This window comes from Melanerpes formicivorus, unplaced genomic scaffold (assembly GCF_026170545.1).
Source record: "Melanerpes formicivorus ecotype bairdi unplaced genomic scaffold, bMelFor1.0.p_v2 SCAF_1, whole genome shotgun sequence".
Taxonomy (NCBI): domain Eukaryota; kingdom Metazoa; phylum Chordata; class Aves; order Piciformes; family Picidae; genus Melanerpes; species Melanerpes formicivorus.
In genome coordinates, this window is record NW_027142353.1 from 60,849,649 (window position 1) to 60,869,075 (window position 19,427).

Below are 19,427 nucleotides of genomic sequence, written 5' to 3' on the forward strand. Positions count from 1 at the left end.
TGGCAGTGTAGGCTAGAGCCTGACATGGTGGTAGGCAATGCTCAGCGTAAGTGCAGAGCCAGCTAGCAGTTTAGCAAAACAGTGCTGTGCCTGGAGCATGTAACTAAAACAGGCACTGGTAGCTATAAACACAGCAAGTTATCTTGGGACAACAGGACATGCACCTGCATCAACAAACCTTGTGTGTGGTTAGTAATTGGACCAATAATCTGTAGTAGTGCAATGTGTGGTCACTCACAGGGAACCAATGAAGCCATGCCAACAAGGCACTCCGAGTTTATATAAGTTGCAGAAGTTCCCTTGCTATGCACTTCTGCCTTTCCTTTCTCTTCTTCTTCTATGCTTTACTTTACTGTGCTATACTCACACCATAGGCCTGCACCATAGGCCTGCACTACTGGAACAATAAAGGAATAATACTCGATCATATTGGTCAGCCATATTGATTCCAATCTCTGTTGTCTATATTTAAATCATAAGTTAAATCCATCTATCCTACCTTTCACAGGCTTACCAAAAGTTATATTTTAAACCAGACCAAATAAACTTTAGCAAACTTCACATACCTAAACATGTATCTAAAATAACACAGAAGGAAGAGTGATAGGAATGTGCCCTAAAACACATTGCTGGTAATCCTTCTTGGGCAGATCCACAATTAAGCCAATTACAAAGTCCTTAAAGTTGTCAGATGTCAAAGTTTGTAAACCAAGGCTGCCTCGGAAAACTTTCAGATACAGGCTTGTTAAGTAATTAAGCAGCAGCAATTCTGTCCTAAAGATGTGAAATATTCTTTCATCCCACACTCTTAATTCCAACTCATTTAACATCTAAACAACAATCACCTGAAAAATCTCTTCTGAAAAACAGTAACCCAGTCTAGTCCAACACATCTCTATAATTCCTACCTGTCCTTATACTTAGGCTGGAGGTTAGGAAGAAGTTCTTCATAGAAAGAGTGATTGGCCGTTGGAATGGGCTGCCCAGGGAGGTGGTGGAGTCACCGTCACTGGAGGTGTTTAGGAAGAGACTGAATGGGGTGCTTGGTGCTATGGTTTAGTTGATTAGAGGGTGTTGGATGATAGGTTGGACTCGATGATCTCAAAGGTCTTTTCCAACCTGGTTAACTCCTATTCTATTCTATTCTATTCTATTCTATTCTATTCTATTCTATTCTATTCTATTCTATTCTATTCTATTCTATTCTATTCTATTCTACCCTCTTTCTACCAATCTTACTCCACAAGACAATTTTAGCAGTTCTCAAATAAAATCAAAATGGCCTGATGACTGATGAATCAGAAGTTCAACTGTCCTGTCCTAAACCAAGTGAAAACAACTGTCTTTCAGAATCACTCAAAATCATCCCAGAATGAAGTCCTATATCCATGTTCTTATCATAATGAAAGTTCAATCTAGAATATGACAACAGTCTTTTGTGATCTTCTAATGAAGGACTTTGACAAATATCCCAGTGAATGAGAATGCTGTAGCAAAATGCTACCTGTACAATATCCTAAATAATCAAGAGTTTAGCATAATCAACCTTACTTTCTTGCTTTGCTTCACTTTTCTTCATCTGATGAAGAAGACTGCCACAGCCTCTCAAAACAGTCTTCAGTGCTCGTAAACCCCAATCATAGTGCTGCTGTGGTGTCAGAAGCTCCCTACATTTAAAAACAGCAATACTGTAATAAGCTTTAGGTGATAGTGCCTGAAAATTTTATTTGGCTAATGAATAGGCTCACAAAATGGTTCTGGGCAAAAGAGTAACTGATTAGTATCTTCAGCATCACTTCAAATATATTTCAGAGATATAAGCAATTGACAGTCTGAAAATTTCAGATGGAGTACCTTGAACAGCTACTAATTATTGTCCCTCAAGGCACTAATTAAAACCTCTGTATTTTGTTCTTTCTAGACACTCTTATAATCAAGTAGTCATTCCCATTTCAACAACTCCAAGAGTCTAATTTCAAATCAATGCTTGAGAACACCCAGATGCTCACATTACTATTTAGTGAGTGTAGTAGGGGAGCAGTACATTGCCACCTTGAGATTATAACTGTATTGGAGATAGTTTTACTCTGAACCCCCATTATATTGGGATATTTTCATAGGTATTTATTTAATTAGTATCTACAGAGATTTGCATGGTATACCATTCAGCTTTAAGAGCTGTACTGAATGTTCAGATGACTTCAAACCTGAGGTTTTATGTCTAGCTTTGATTCTGACACACAGGTTTCTCCAATATCCAAGGCATAAAATATTACACAAAATTCACAGTGTACTTGTAGATTGTATCCCTACAGTCATGCTTTGCATAGACTAGATGCAGACAAAGCAAGATGGCAGTGAGATAGCCACAAAGATCAATGATAAAATAAATGCAAGAAGGAAGGGAATTAGAAAGTAACACAACTGGGGGAAAAAATAAAATACATAAAAAAATAGAAAAAGAAAGCAAACAAACTTACCTTGCTAGATTAAAAATAGCCACTAATTTTCTACCAAGTATCTTAGCTTCTTTAAAGCCTTCCGAGTACAAAATCACTTCGGCAATGAGCTCATTGTCTGGGTGAGTCATAGCAACTGGCCTGAAAAGTTGCTTGAGGTTATCAGGCAGTTTTTGTCTTCCACCATAACCTTTTCCAGCAGGATTCAAAGTGATAAAAATCCCAGAATTATGATCCATTTCAACCTAGCATGAGAAGTGCAGAGTAACAGTACATTGCCATATGAAACAGTACTGAAAACTGTTGAGTGGACTGCATTTATTTACAGAAGTCAGTTTTGGGGGTTGACCCAGAGTTGTTTATAGACTGCTTTTATAAGAAGGAAATCAGGAAGTTTTTGCTGTACCTTTTTGCCAAGCATCTCACATACAGGACTATGTTTCTTCAGTGCATGTTGAATTGTCTGAATCTGCATGGACACTGCAGACAATACAGCTTCCTCAAGTCTATTGAATTCATCAAAACAGCCCCAGGCACCACACTTCACTAAGCCCACAAATATGCGCCCCATCGACTTCACATCAATACCCTTAAAGTAAAGAGAATAGTATCAAAATTCAAATAAAAGAAAATAATGCAAGACTTGTCTTCTCAACTGTAACAAATGCCATTGGAAACATCCAAAAATTTCTAATGGAAGCTCACAAATCATCAAAAATATTTCTAGAATATAGAATCATAGAAGCAGTAAGGTTGGAAAAGACATCAGAGAGGGGAGGTTTAGGCTGGATGTTAGGAAGAAGCTCTTCACAGAAAGAGGGATTGGCCATTGGAATGGGATGCCCAGGGAGGTGGTGGAGTCACCATCACTGGAGGTGTCTAGGAAGAGACTTGATGGGGTGCTTGGTGCCATGGTTTAGTTGATTAGATGGTGTTGGAGGATAGATTGGACTCGATGATATCAAAGGTCTTTTCCTACCTGGTTAATTCTATTCTATTCTATTCTATTCTATTCTATTCTATTCTATTCTATTCTATTCTATTCTACCAAGTCCAACCTATCACCCAACACCTCATGACTAACTAAACCATGGCATGTAGTATGGTTTTATGAAGTACGAGCACAGACATTCATTTCCTGAACTACATAGAACCATATTTACCTCATCACAATTAAAGACTAATACTTGTCTTCCAAGAAGTCCACCCAAGGCCTTTACTGATTCTGTCTTTCCTGTTCCAGCTGGACCATAGGGATTGCCTCCAAGGCCCATCTTCATAGCCTGAGTAAGAGTTAGGTAACACTTATCTGTCAATGGTGTATAAACAAGCTTAGGGGAGTTACCCTGCAGAAAAAAAGAACATACAAATTATTTTGAGTGGTGGACAGAAATTATTGTCAATGCAATTTCCTTTGTTAAGTCATTCATTTGAAAATATAACATGACAGTCAAGGTTAACATCTCATTAAGTATATGAAATCGTTTACAGGTACAAATTTTTCTGATTTTATATCAAATGACAAAGCTTTTTTTTTCTTTTAGAATTAAGAAAACTGGTTAAATGGAAATGTACTTTGATATACAAAAGTAGCAAGCACATTAGAAAATATTTATAGGACAGGGTAACTGATTTCCATACAGCTTATATTTACCCCATCAGAATCAAGAATGAAAATTATAACCCTGTCTTTCAGTATTTTCTGTGAAACAGTGTGGCAGTTTTGGGCTATGCATTTAAAATTTAGCTGCAGATTTTGAGCAGAAAAGTAGAAAAACATAAATAAATCACTACTGGGTGTAAAAAGGAAAACAAAAGATTATTCTAAACAAATTCACTGAGTGGAAATCTGGGGTAAAAAGAAGCGGCATCGACATTCTCTTCCCACTCCTTTCTTTTCTCTTCTTGGCCGTTTTGCTTCACTCAGGAGATAACAACACTTCTGGGTGGCCTTGTGAAGATAAGCTAACCTTTTTTTCTCTCAACTCCTCTCTTTTCTCTCTCTAGTACAAAGGGGAGAAGGGAGGAGGTTTGTGGGGGCAGTGGAGCAGCTTCCCTGGCCTCTTTTGGAGACCAGGGGGATTTCTGTGTTATTTGCTAATTGTAAATATCTGTATAATGTTGTAAATGCTGCATATTTTGTAGATATTCATTGCAGTCCATTGTAGAGTGCAGTTTTTGCTTGTAAATACAGCTTCCATTTGTTTCCAAGTGAGTTAGTCTGTGGTGAGTTAATGCTGGGGAGAAACTTCAACCCACCACAAACAGCATGCCAAGGACACAACACAGTTAGGAGGCAACCAGGAGACATGTGAAATGAGAAAGTGTTATAAAACCCACAAGGTAAAACTTAAAAGTACCACACCTGATATTCATAAGTATATTGGAGTTCAGCATCTACCATCTGAATGTAACATTTTTGGTCTTTCATATAAAATCTCAGCTGCTTCTTCCAAGCCCAGTCTTCAACACTGTGAACCTGAGCTTGATTCAGCTGCTTCACAATATCAATGTTATGAATGATATCAAGAATCAGAGCTTTAAGCTTGAGCTCCAGAACTCCTGATTCTGCAAATAAACACACACACACACACACAAAAAAAAGAAAGAAAAAGATCACAACAGTGTAATAAGAAGGATACATTACCCATTCTCAGGTTCATTGTGTTGCTTTCTATTACCAGCAGAATTTGTCCAGATTTTGCTTTGATTTATAAATAGAAATATTTATTATCTAAAGCAAGCAGCATAAAATGAGTTCCTGACTGAAAATTATGTAGCTTCAATCACTTATCAGTGATATTGTCTGCCTCTGTGCCCAAGAGGGAGAGACAGAGGCTTTTCTAGAAAGCAACTTATTCCAGGAACATTTACAGTTAAGTCCACTTCAGTAGTCAGTGTGGCACAAACTGTTAATTGATCTGCTGAGGATGTGAAAATCACACTAATCACTCTACATGCACTCTGGAGATTTTACTGAGACTCATTAGGATGATGTGGAATGAATATTCATTAGCGGACAGGATGCATTAGGTGTAGTCTGAGAGCATATTGTTTAATTTAGTTTAATTTGAAAGAAATCCAGTTGATGCGATCCTGTACCATTCCATGATGGGAAAGTAAGTGAGGATAGTTATGCAATTAACTTCAGAATCACATCCAAACTGAACAGTTATTGTAAGTATGTTATACAATGCATAGAATGAACACTATTCTGTAACTGGTGAAATTTTCCCCATGAGGATTGAAAGGGAGCCTAGATAAAGAATCACACTGACTGCTGAAGGTAGGTGACATGAATCCTATTCCAAATTAATGTATCAAATGTTAACATCTCATAGCTTCTGAATTGGAATTTAATACAGCAAGCAGCTATAAAAATGTGTTGGAAGATTGTCAACTACATGTCAAATCCAGTCTTTTTATACATACTGGGTAAAAGCCATCTCAGTTAATCTACATTACAGAATTTTATATCTGAGGCACTCAGACTTCTAGTCAAAAGAGAGGAATAAGCACACAAAGGTATAATTATTCCAACTCATTTAGACTGTGTGAGATTCAGAATGATCATGTCTTGAGTTTATTAGTTTTACTGCAGAGGTACTCAAGAATTTTTAGTTGAGATACAGGTGTATATATCTAATACAGAAAAAGACAATCACCTACACTGTTGTACAGAATATACTGGCATGCCATAACATACTTCACCTGCTGTTTGGCCACAACACACAACACTATAGAACAGTTCAGCAGGTGAGGAAAAATTATCAGTAAATATATAAAACAAAAACTTCTAAAAGTTGTTACAGACATCAATTAAAGAACTTTGGAAATACATTTTTAATCTACATAAAAATGCATACTTCAGTCTGACATAGTAAACCTACTAACTGTGGCAGCAACAGGTGAGTAACTTTATGTAACTCAACCTCATGAACTCAAATCAAGAGAGATTTGTACATTTTCCTGTTCAAATAAACAGAATGTTAAATATCAAAGAACTACAAAGTCATTACAAAGAATTAGATATGATTTATCATTTTTATACCTGTATTCCTAGTGTCTCCTATACTAGTATCAATGCTAGTATAATGTTCCAGTTTAGTCACGAGCTGTGATTCTAATTGTTGCAGCTTATGGTCCTGGATAGCATTTTCAACATCTTCAGTGAACTGAATTTGTTCTGCCAAGGAAAGAATCTTTGGAAGAGAAAGTTCAAGTTACAAGAAGATACTAAGAAAAGTAAGTTTCTCAGTTCATTAGTAATTTCTTATTATATTTCACATTTCAAGTACTTTACTGGAACCATTTTTAACCACAGCCACACACTATGTTTTTGGGAGCAAATACAGCCATCATAAAACCTGACAAAAATCCCCCAAAGCTTTCAATGTATCTAATGCAGCAAATCCCTTAGCTGCTCTGCAGCAGGTGGTAGAGAGCTTTTCCAAGTGATTTTTCCCGTTAAATGATTCATCAGAAGCAAGTTTACAAAATGGCCACTTGGGAGGGATACAGGAACACTGTTGGGAGTATGTAGGGATGCAACAAAGCAAGCCAAGGCACTCTTAGAATGGAATGTGGCAAGGGATGTCAAAGACAAGAAGAAGAGTTGTGATAAGGAAAACCAGGGCCACTGCTGAATGAGGTGGGTGCCCTGGTGATGGGGATACAGACACAGAGGGATACAGATGGATACAGATGGGGATAGAGAGAAGGTGGAGTTACTGAATGCCTTCCATGCTCCAGTCTTGACTGCTAAGGTCAGTCCTCAGAAACCCCAGTCACTGCCAGTAAAAGGCAGAGTGAAGAAAGGCATGGAGGATTTGATTGGAGATTGTTTGGGTAAACTGAACATGCACAAATCCATGGGCCCTGACAGGGTGTAATCAAAACTGCTGAGGGAGCTGGCAGATTTTATTGCTGAAGTCATGGAGAATGGAAGATGTGCCTGGAGACTGGAGGAAAAGTCAGTGTCACCCCAAATTTCAAAAAGGACAAGGAGGAAACTACATGCTAGTCAGCTTGGCCTTCACCCCTGGAAATGTCATCTTTAAGCATGTTAAGGAAAAGAAAGTTACCAGGAGTTTACTGCAAGGGAGTTGGATTAGATGATCTTTAAAGGTCTCTTCCAACTAAGTGAATTCTATGATTCTAGAGTTTTGTGATTCTGCAAGGACATGTTGGGCAAAGTGGCTCTAGGTGACCCTGCACGACCAAAGGGCTCTAAAGGTCATTTCCCACCACAACCATTTTGTCACTCTGTGTGATTCTCTGTGCTACTGGTCAAACTGCATCAAAGAATTTCATGTCCACAACTATTTCTGCTTACACAGGTAAGCTTTAGAAACTATATTTTTCAATCCAACTCTGAAAGGAGTTTTTATGTTACTGAGTCTTAGCAGCCCTGCCTGTAACATTCCCCATCAATGAAGATGGAGATTTACATTTGATATAGAGAAGGATGTCAAATCATATGCTATGCAAAAGTCTTGAGCATTCCAAATGCTTACAAAAGAACACAAACACCATATATTAAATAATGTCTCTACACATTTTAAAGAATTTCTCTAGGCATTTAAAGAATTTGTCTATACTAAAAGTGAATAAAATGGGTTTGTTTGGGGTTATTTTCTTCCAAATTTCTATGTACCCTTAAAAAAAAACCCTCAAAATACAGAATTAACCAGGTTGGAAAAGACCTTCAAGATCATCGAGTCCAACCCATCACCCAACACCATCTAATCAACTACACCATGACACCAAGTGTTTCATCCAGTCTTATTTTAAACACTTCCAGTGATGGTGACTCCACCACCTCCCTGGGCAGCCCATTCCAATGGTCAATCTCTCTTTGTGTGAAGAGTTGCTTCCTAATATCCAGCCTAAACCTCCCCTGGTACAGCTTGAGACTAGATCACAGAATCACAGAAACACTCCTATTGGACAAGACTCTCAGGATCACCAAGTCCAATCGATAAGCCTACTCTACAAGGTTCACCCCCAAACTATATCCCCAGGCACCACGTTCAAATGACCTTTAAACATATTCAGGGTTGGTGACTCAACCACTTGTTTATGAGACTTCAAAAACTAGCTTAATTGGTATACACAGTGGATACACACATACTTAATTGGTATACACATAGCTTAATTGGACTACACAGTGGCATTACTAGATCAGCTACTACCTGGGAAGGAAAGAAGGATGGATCAACTGAACCTTGTGATTTTTTTCCAGCATCAACACAGTCAATTAACATTTTTTTCAGTGTCTCCTTCATCTCCAAAGCCAAATTGTTAAGCCATACCTGACAAGGAGATGAAAAAAAAAAAGTCTCAACATTTACATTACAAAGCTTCTCAAAGACACCTGAACTATACTTGGATGTGATTTTCTTACCTCCACATCATTTGACAGAAGAACTTTATTTCTAAGTGGCACAGTTTCTCCTACTACAGACTTCATGGCAACTATGTATTTGAATTCTTCATCAAAGCTCACACTATTAATGCCTATTAAGCAGAAAACAGCAATAAAGTTATATATTGTTGAAGTCAAACATCCTTAGTGTCTAGTACCAGAAAGAAAGGAAGTTTGCAACAGATTATTTAGCACTGAATAACCTAATTACTAAATAAGTACATTTCAAGAATAGAATAGAATAGACCAGACCAGGTTGGAAGAGACCTTCAAGATCATCTTATCCAACCTATCATCCAACACCACCTAGTCAACTAAACCATGCAGCAAGTCCACATCTTTCCTAAATTGAGGGGCCCAGAAATGGACGCAGGACTTGAGGTGTGGCCTAACCAGTGCTGAGTACAGGGGCAGAATGACCTCCCTGCTCCCACTGGCCACACTGCTCCCAATAGAGGCCAGGGTGCCATTGGCCCTCTTGGCCACCTGGGCACACTGTAGGCTCATGTTCAGCCTACCATTAACCAGGTCCCTCTCTGCCTGGCCGCTCTCCAGCCACTTTGACCCCAGCTTGTAGCACTGCATGGGGTTGTTGTGGCCAATGTGCAGAACCTGGCACTTGGATGTGTTAAATCTCATGCCATTGGACTCTGCCCATCTGTCCAGCCTGTCGAGGTGCCTCTGCAGAGCCTCTCTACCCTCCAGCAGATCAACTCCTGCCCCCAGCTTGGTGTCATCTGCAAATTTACTGATGATGGACTCAATGAAATGAAGATTAATGCATTACCAGCAAAAAGTTTCTTCAGATGAGACTGGATAACAAGAGGATTCATGGACTGCCCTAGAATTTCTAGTAAGTCATCATCACCAATGAAATAGAATCTTGGAAATGCTGAGCGCTTTTCCTACGTAAAAACAAAACACATAAGTTTTGCTCATTTAAATTCAAACTTACTGACTTTCTTTATGGAAAACTATATTAATGTCAGCTGTACCTCCAAATATTCCATCAAAGATCTCTGACATCTCTGAAGCTGATCAAGTATGGTAATTAAGGTATTTCTTATTCCTGTCCGGGCATTCAGCGATGTTATCCTATTGTCACTCTTGATATCTGACATAATGGATCTTAACAGGGGAAACACAAAATACAGTAATTCATAAAACAACCACTAGAATTTTCATCTGAATATGATCTATAAGTAGTTATGTATATAAAAGTTAAAGTATATGTCACATCATTATCTGGTATCTAACTTTCAGGCTTCGGTATTAATAATGAACCATTTCAGAGTTTACATCCATGTTTCTCCAATGTAATTCAACAACCTTTCCTTGATAAAATTGTTCTACCCAAAATCAAGAAAATTTTATTTAGAATAAACTTTATTTAGAATAAACCAGACCAGGTTGGAAGAGACCTTCAAGATCATCGCGTCCAACCCATCAACCAATCCAACCCACCTAAACAACTAACCCATGGCACCAAGCACCCCATCAAGTCTCCTCCTGAACACCTCCAATGACGGCAACTCCACCACCTCCCCAGGCAGCCCATTCCAATGGGCAATCACTCTCTCTGTATAGAACTTCTTCCTAACATCCAACCTAAACCTCCCCTGGCGCAGCCTGAGACTGTGTCCTCTTGTTCTGGTGCTGGCTGTCTGGGAGAAGAGACCATCATCTGCCTGTCTACAACCTCCCTTCAGGTAGTTGTAGAGAGTGATAAGGTCACCCCTAAGTCTCCTCTTCTCCAGGCTAAGCAATCCCAGCTCCCTCAGTCTTTCCTCATAGGGCTTGTATTCAATTCTTGCCTTTTATTTCCTTCTAATAAGTCCAAACAAGACAGATCATTCTATATTTCTAAAATCTCCCTTTTTATGTCCTTGAGTTGTTTGGAACAAATGGACCATCTGCTTCTCCCAGAAGTCCATCTGTGTACTTTCCTTGAGAACACAGTGCTTGTCTTCAACAAGAAATTATTCTTGAAAGAAATGAAGAATGTTCTTGCCTACACATGTCAAAGATACTACAGAAAAACAAACCATATTCCATACTACTAACCTAAAGTCTTCATCCACTCTATTAAAGCGAGCGTGTTCTTTGGGTAGGGCTCCACGACCAAATATCGGTTCCAAATAGACCCATTTTCTTTGAATTTGGTTTAAATTCTGCAGATACTCATCCAAGTCAGCCAGCTTTTTTTCCCAGATGGACACTTTGTCTTCAAAACCTTTGTAATACGGAGAGTCCTTGAGAGACTGTAGAAGGCAGCGATGTTCTCCAACTTGGTTGACTATGTCCTTCCAGTCTTTAATAAGCCTGATGGTCTTGCCTTGGCTGTCTTCATAATCTGTCAACGTAAAGACAGCTCCAACTGCCCACAGTTCAAGCTCACGCAATGCTTCTCTGATTGTGATTTCACCTTGGGCCCGACAATTCAAATCCTATTCAAAAGCATGAACAGTTTTCATTTGGAACTACAGAAATTTCAGTTAACTTTCCATTCAAAAACATAACGTAAATTATATTTCCATAGTAATAAAACCACAAATATACACACAGAACAAAACATAATACATAAAATAAAGCACAAAATAAAATTCTAGTAACTTTATTTGGGATGATTCATACCTTAAGTTCTGTGGCTTTTTCTATAATGGCATCTGATACTTTCAACAGATCTCCAAAGAGCAAACCCTCAAGTGTAGTACCTCGAGGAAGACCCAGAAGACGAAAGAGATCCAGCCAGTGGTCTGGAGAAAGATGTTCTCCTCTTACATATTTTAAGAGTGGAATTATCATCTATAGGAAAAATGCACATGTGAATCACAGAATACATCCCCTTGGAAGAGACCTCAATGATCATCCAGTCCACCCCTCAACCCAGCACTGTACCAGGTCCATATACTGCTTAAACACCTCCAGGGATGGTGACTTCACCACTTGCCTGGGCACACTGTTCCAATGTTTGATAACCCTTTCAATGAAGAAATATTTCCTAACATCCATCCTGAACCTCCCCTGGTGCAGTTTGTAACCATTTCCTCTAGTCCCATTGCTTGACATCAAGGAGAAGAGGCTGGACTCCTCACTATTCCAACCTCCCTTCAAATAGTTGCAGAGAGTAATGAGATCTCCCCTCAGCCTCCTCTTCTCCAGACTGAACAACCCCAGCTCCCTCAGACACTCCTCATAGACCATGAACTCCTGGCCCTTCATGAGGCTCGTTGCCCTTCTCTGGACATACTGCAGAACTGCGATGTCCTTCTATAATGAGGGTCCCAGAACTGAAAACTATACTTGAGGTGTGGGTTCATCAGTGCTGAGTACAGAAGGATAATCACCTCCCTGTTCCTGCTGGCCATAGTGTTTCTTATACAAGCCAGGATTCCACTGGCTTTCTTGGACACCTCTAGTCTTTATGAGAACTGCATCTACCTGATTCGAGAGTGACATGCTATTCAAACAAAACAGCATTTACATTTGTAAACAGGGTTTGGGGTTTTTTTTTTCAATTCCTGACTTTAATTTTTATAAGGCTGACAAAGACTCCTTGCTAAATGTGTATCCATATAAACTGTAGTGACCCTCCCGCTCATTGTAAGGAACTGAAAAGTTCTCAAAGGCAAATTAAACGCTAAAACAATGTCAGAAGATATTTTGTCAAATTTTAACTGATTTTGTTGTCAGAACTCAACAATGAGTTACAGAAGTTTGTTAATCAAAACTTCTCTAGTTTTATACCCCTTTCTGTAATTAGCATCTTACTCTATATTTGTCCACTTCTTTTTGCAACTTTACTGTCATTACAGTGTGTTCTTCCATCTTCCGCATTTTGTCATGCCAGTTAAACAAGAACTCTTCAAAGAGGTATGTTTTACTCCTGTATGAAAATCAAACATAAAAAGGTCATAACAATACAGTACTACAACCACACACATATATGTCCATGAAAACTAAAGTAAGAAAACCATACCTAAAAGTAATCCAGTCTTCTTTGGCTTTTTCCTCAAACCCTTGATAAAAATCTTCATACAATGCCCAGACTTCTGCACAGCTCTTAAGGTCTTCACACACAACTTTTGACAATGAGAAGTCAGGCTCTTCCAGTTTAAAATGATGGCATTCTTCACTGAATAAAAAGATAACTGTATTATGTATTTCTGGTTTCAGGGATGATGTCATATGGAAATGTGACCATTTGAGGCGGTGCCTTTAACAAAGGGACACCATGGCCGAATGTTTTATAAGCAAAAGACAGGTCTAAACTAATTTAATTAGTGGAAACAATGGGGTCAGAGTGGCTGGAGAGCTGAGGGAGCTGGGGGTGCTGATTGACAGCCACCTAAACATGAGCCAGCAGTGTGCCCAGGTGGCCAAGAAGGCCAATGGCATCCTGGCCTGCATTAGCAATAGTGTGGCCAGCAGGAGCAGGGAAGTCATTGTGCTCCTGTACTCTGCATTGGTTAGGCCACACCTTGAGTACTGTGTCCAGTTCTGGGCTGTTTCTTCCTGTTAAGTAGAAAGAACATGCTAGTTTTATTTAGTATCATATTTAAATGCCAAGCTGGGAATCTGGATAGGAAACATTGTTCACTCAAAATATGCAAGACAAGCTTGCTGAAAGTAGGTATCAAGAGCAAAAATCCTTTCCTTTTGAACAACAGTGTATCAGGTAGGACCTTTACTCAAGAAATGGGAGATATGAGGCCTTGCCACTTAAGTTTTAGGAGGACTGAAGTAAGAGCTTCCCCTTTTTGTCCCAATATCTCAAACCTTCTCTCAGTGAGAATTTCAGAAGTCACAACCAAGCCTTTAGTTTACAGACTGCCTTCTTAAATTTTTTCATAGAATCACAGAACTGTCAAGGTTGGGAAAGACCTTTGCGATCATCGTGTCCAACCATTCACCTTGAGCTCACAATCCCAGCGCTACTGATGAACCACTACCGCTAAACCATGCCCCTGTAGCACGACAGCCACACATCTTTAAAACACTTGCAGGGATGATGACTCCACCTCCTTGATGGGCAGCCTGTTCTAATACTTAATAACCCTTTCTGTGTAGAATTTTTTCCTCATATCCAACCTCAACCTCCCCTGGCACAACTTAGAATAGAATAAACCAGGTTGGAAGAGACCTTCAAGATCATCGCGTACAACCCATCAACCAATCCAACCCACCTAAACAACTAAACCATGGCACCAAGCACCCCATCAAGTCTCCTCCTGAACACCTCCAATGGCGGCGACTCCACCACCTCCCCGGGCAGCCCATTCCAATGGGTAATCACTCTCTATGTATAGAACTTCTTCCTAACATCCAACCTAAACCTCCCCTGGCATAGCCTGATACTGTGTCCTCTTGTTCTGGTACTGGCTGCCTGGGAGAAGAGACCAACATCTGCCTGTCTACTACCTCCCTTCAGGTAGTTGTAGACAGCAATAAGGTCACCCCTGAGTCTCCTCCTCTCCAGGCTAAGCAAGCCCAGCTCCCTCAGCCTCTCCTCATAGGCCTTGTGTTCCAAACCCCTCATCAACTTTGTTGCCCTTCTCTGGACTTGTTCCAGCAAGTCAACATCCTTCCTAAATTGAGGGGCCCAGAACTGGACACAGGACTCGAGGTGCATCCTAACCAGTGCAGTGTACTTGAGGTCATTTCTCTTTGTCCTGTCACTTCTTGAAATTAAAAACAAACCAAAACAAAACACAAAAACCCTTGGCTTGAGAAATTCAAGTTATGTAAAATCCACAGAAAGAACCCTGAAACACTAATGAAAAATGTGTAATACAAATAAAAGTAAATTCCTTACATTGTCTGTCGTGATAAAAATTAGTCAACGTTTTCTGCTATACAATTGCTGCAAAAGATCCATATGTTAATGAGTAAAACATGCAGGGAAATGTACATACATGAGCCTTTCTTTCATGGCTTCAAGTTCATCAAACTCTTTTTTCTTTTCCTTTATGATCTCAGCACTTTTCTCAAGCACATTCTGATCACCTGCTTCAATGACATCATCGCTGGGTTTTAGCTGATCCCAGTGAGCTTTGAACTTTTCCAGGTCTTCAAGATATATATTAACACGTGAAATGACATTTCCTTTCATCACTTCAATCTGTTAAATAAGAGTTAAAACAAAATTCCTTCAATAGTTTGTAACTACAATTATGACCAAAATTAAAGTTTCAACTTCATAACATGATCAAATCTTTCTAACAACAAACTTCCTGTATAATTACAGAATCATAGAATCAATAAGGTTGGAAATGACATCAGAGATCATCAAATCCAACCTATCACCCAACACCTCATGACTAACTAAACCATGGCACTAAGTGCCACGTCCAATCCCTTTTTGAACACCTCCAGGGACTGTGACTCCACCATCTCCCTGGGCAGCACATTCCAATGTCAAATCACTCTTTCTTTGAAGAACTTTCTCTTCACCTTGAGACTAAACCTCCCCTGGTGCAGCTTGAGACTGTGTCCTCTTGTTCTGGTGCTGCTTGCCTGGGAGAGCAGACCAACCCCCACCTGGCTACAACCTCCCTTCAGCTTGTTGTAGAGAGCTTGTTGTAGAGTTGTCTTCCCTGAGTCTCCTCTTCTCCAGGCTAAACAATCCCAGCTCCTGCAGCCTCTCCCAGTAGGGCTTGTGCTCAAGGCCTATCCCCAGCCTCATTGCCCTTCTCTGGACATGTTCAGGTGTTTCAATATCCTTCTTAAATTGAGGTGCCCGGAACTCAACACAGTACTTAAGGTGTGGCTTACCAGTGCTGAGTACAGGGGCTGAGTACTGGCCTGCATCAGGAATAGCATGGCCAGCAAGAGCAGGGAAGTCATTGTGCCCCTGTACTCAGCACTGGTTAGGCCACACCTTGAGTCCTGTGTCCAGTTCTGGGCCAGAAGGACAACAAAGCTGGTGAGAGGTCTGGAGCACAAGCCCTATAAGGAAATGCTAAGAGAGCTGGGGCTTATTGGAGGTGGTGGAGCCTCCATCACTGGAGGTGTTTAAGAAGAGACTGGATGGGGTGCTTGGTGCCATGGTTTAGTTGGTTAGATAGTGTTGGGTGACAGGTTGGACTTAATGATCTCAAAGGTCTTTTCCAACCTGGTTAGTTCTATTCCATTCCATTCCATTCCATTCCATTCCATTCATTGACCTTACCAAACTGAGAACGTTTCTGGATTTAATCTAAAAAAGCAGTATATTTCCAGACTTATCAATATCAATATATTTAGTTGTAATGATGATCTTTCACTGTTACCTGTTCTGCAATCATAAGCTGGTGGCTTTCCATCATTAATTCAAATTTATCCCATGTAGCTCTCAGGTTACTGATAGTGTCTAAACCTGCACCAGCCACAGTTCGCAAAAGTTTGTTCTTATCTTCAGCCTCTTGAAACAGCAGAAAAATCTAAATTCAAACATACAAAAAATATGTAAAAATTCCACAAATCCTCTTAATCCAAACCATAAGCAAATAATTAAGTGGTATAAAATCATAGAATCATAAAATACATTTGGTTGGATGGAACCTTTAAAGGTAATTTATTCCAACAACCTTTCAGGAAGCAGAAACATCCTCAAATAGATCAGGCTGCTCAGAGCCCATCAAACCTAACCTTAATGTCTCCAGGGATTGGGTATCCACCACCTCCCTGGGCAACCTATTTCATGGTTTCACCACCCTCATAGTAAAGAAATTCTTATTGCCCCTTGTCCTACATGCCCTTGTAAACAGCCCCTTCCCAGCTTTCCCGTAGGCACCTATAGGACACTATAAGGTCTGCATGGAGCCTTCTCATCTCCAGGCTGAACAACCCCAACTTTCCCAGCCTGCATGAAGCTAACAGATAGTAAGTGAAAAAAAATAAGAGAAGGGGTCCTTCATGTCTACACTTTATCAAAGGATATTCTGGATATCAAAGGTGCATTTGCTTTCAAGAGGACATGAGGTCTGTGGAGGAAAATCCACTGACTGTTACTATATGCCCAGGAACCTTGTAAAATTGGAAAAGGTTCTGATTCGAGGCCAGAACTGTGGGAAAACATCAAATATTCCACCCTGATTTTGTATTTCCCCCTAGGCAGCCTACTGTCCTGAGCCTATACAGCCACTCCATGTTCTAAACTAGTTATATTAAGCAGAAGTTTCCCATACAGGAAAACAATTACATTTATTTTATAGCTGTTGCTCTGGATATGATCAAATAGTATCTTACCCCTTCTTTTCGTTCATGTAGGTTCATGTATTTCACATTGCTTTCTGCTATTTCCTCTACAGTCTGGGGCCTAATCACTAATGTTTCCATAGCATCAGCGAGAAATGAAGAAACATCAGATAGGTGAGCTGTATAAAAGTCAAAAACAAAGTTATCATGGAGAAAACACTTGCAGCAATAAATATCCAAGAGCCAAGGAAAGATACTGTGATATTACCTTGCCAGAGAGTACGATAATGTATGCAAAACAATTTGCTTAAAAAATTGTAGACCCCAATCCTATATGCTGCTTCCACAGAGCTCATGCTGCACATTGGATTTTACACACAGCTTTTAATGTCTAATACACTGCATTCAGTATATCACAGTATCACAGTATATTAGAGGTTGGAAGGGATATCAAGAGGGTCCAACCCCCCCTGCCAAAGCAGGATCACTTTAGGGTAGTCCACACAGGAATGCATACAGGTGGGTTTTGAAAAGTCTCCAGAGAAGGAGACTCCACAAGCTCCCTGGGCAGCCTGCTCCAGTGCTCTGTCACTGTAAAGAAGTTTCTGCTCATGGTGAGGTGAAATCTTCCATGTTCAAGCTTGAATCCCTTGTTTCTTGTCTTATTACTGTGCACCACTGAAAAGAGCTTGGCGGTTTAGGCTACAAGTATCAGAGGCTCTTCTGAGGATTAAACGTAAATACAGAATGCATTTATTTATGCCCTTTCAAAATCAGCAAAGGTCTCTTTTGGGTAAATGGAGAAAAACAGATGTTAAAATAGCTTTTGGAGTCTTTTGGTGGGTTGGTTGTTTGGGGCTTTTTTTGTTTGGTTTGCTTTTTTAAGGAAACTAACAAATTAAAGCCACCTTGCTTTAAATACTGAACAGATTTAGAGACAAAAGCCTAATTAAGTTATAACTTTGTATTTTCCTATCAAAGTAGATCTGTCTGGTAGTGAGAAAGGACCTGCATGATTCCAAGGAATAAAGTATTTTCCAGGAAACAATCAGTCTTTCAGACCAATGAAATAATTCACTTCCCACACAAATCTTGTTCTGGTTTCCTGTGCTGATTGTTCCATTTAAAGCACAAAACACTGGCATTTCTCATCAGCTACACATTATTCCATTTTGTCTGCCTGTTCCAGGTATAGAAAGATCATCCAAAAATAGGGAAATATTTTGCACTCCTTAACACTCTGCATTTTCACAATCTAAGTGACAACTCTGTGGAATAAGTCTAGACTATTTAAGACTCTTGATGAAGTGAAAGAAGTTTTCCTCTTTCAAACATCAAACACATTTCCCTTCCTGAAATAACAAATAGTTTTTTTCTTTCAGATAGAAAAAACAAGCAAACATTGGTCATAGATAGTTTTACATCTGGGACAGATGTGGACAAAATGAGTGAACAGCAAAGATGCACAAGGACATCAAGGGGTCTTAGGTTCAGGCCAGTATTGAAGACTTGCTAACAGATAGTTTCTCTGCACTTTAATTTCTGCAGCTCACTGTGCCCAAGAGTATAGTAACCTTTTAAAAAGTATATTAACACAAATATCCACAGTTAGGACAGAAACAAAAGGTATTAGTCATTAAAGCTATTTACCTTGAATAGACTTTCTCAAAGAACTGACAAGGACATCATACAACTTCTGGATGAAATCATCAATTACAGTTTTCACAGGGTTGCAATTAACAGTTAAACAATCTATCCTGATGGTGCTTCAAAACAGAAAAGATTAAAACAATAGCAAACATTCAGTAGTTTACCTAGACATGTCAGAATCTTACCATCATAGAATTGTTTTGGTTAGAAAAGACCTCTGAGACCATTAAGCACAATCATCAACCTAACACCACCATGGCCACTAAACCACATCCTGAAGTGCCATGTCTACATGATTTTTGAACACCTCCAGGGATTGTGACTCCTCCACTTCCCTCAGCAGCCTATTCCAATGCCTGACCACTCTTTCAGTACAGAATTTTTGTCCTAATAGCAAATCTAAATCTCCCTGGCACAACTTGAGGCATTTGCTTCCATTCCATCACTACTTGGGAGAACAGACTGACCCCCCCCTCACTACAACCTCCTTTTAGGTAGTTGTAGAGAGCAATGAGGTCTCCCCTCAGCCCCTTCTCCTCCAGACTAAACAATCCCAGTTCCTTCAGCCACTCCTCATAAGACTTTTCTAGACCCTTCACCAGCTTTGTTGCCCTTTTCTAGAGATGCTCTGGAATCTCAAAGTCTTTTTTGCAGTGAGTGCCCCAAAACCAAATGCATTAGTCAAGGTGTGGCCTCACTAGTATGGAGTACAG

General features: G+C 39.7%; 1 protein-coding gene across 1 annotated transcript in view; it reads right to left on the reverse strand.

Moving 5' to 3' along the window:
* The window catches only part of DYNC2H1 (dynein cytoplasmic 2 heavy chain 1), a 157,162-nt gene that overhangs the window by 112,049 nt on the left and 25,686 nt on the right, over positions 1-19,427 (reverse strand). The window contains exons 19-36 of the mRNA XM_068148259.1: positions 18,715-18,830; positions 17,116-17,243; positions 16,158-16,307; positions 14,802-15,007; positions 12,866-13,021; positions 12,658-12,772; positions 11,521-11,691; positions 10,951-11,333; positions 9,882-10,014; positions 9,674-9,791; positions 8,866-8,978; positions 8,654-8,773; positions 6,511-6,661; positions 4,825-5,027; positions 3,623-3,805; positions 2,866-3,048; positions 2,481-2,704; positions 1,552-1,667 (exon numbers count right to left, since the gene is read on the reverse strand). Coding sequence (XP_068004360.1) covers positions 1,552-1,667; positions 2,481-2,704; positions 2,866-3,048; positions 3,623-3,805; positions 4,825-5,027; positions 6,511-6,661; positions 8,654-8,773; positions 8,866-8,978; positions 9,674-9,791; positions 9,882-10,014; positions 10,951-11,333; positions 11,521-11,691; positions 12,658-12,772; positions 12,866-13,021; positions 14,802-15,007; positions 16,158-16,307; positions 17,116-17,243; positions 18,715-18,830 — 2,969 coding nt within the window. The remainder of the gene's footprint in view (positions 1-1,551; positions 1,668-2,480; positions 2,705-2,865; positions 3,049-3,622; positions 3,806-4,824; positions 5,028-6,510; positions 6,662-8,653; positions 8,774-8,865; positions 8,979-9,673; positions 9,792-9,881; positions 10,015-10,950; positions 11,334-11,520; positions 11,692-12,657; positions 12,773-12,865; positions 13,022-14,801; positions 15,008-16,157; positions 16,308-17,115; positions 17,244-18,714; positions 18,831-19,427) is intronic.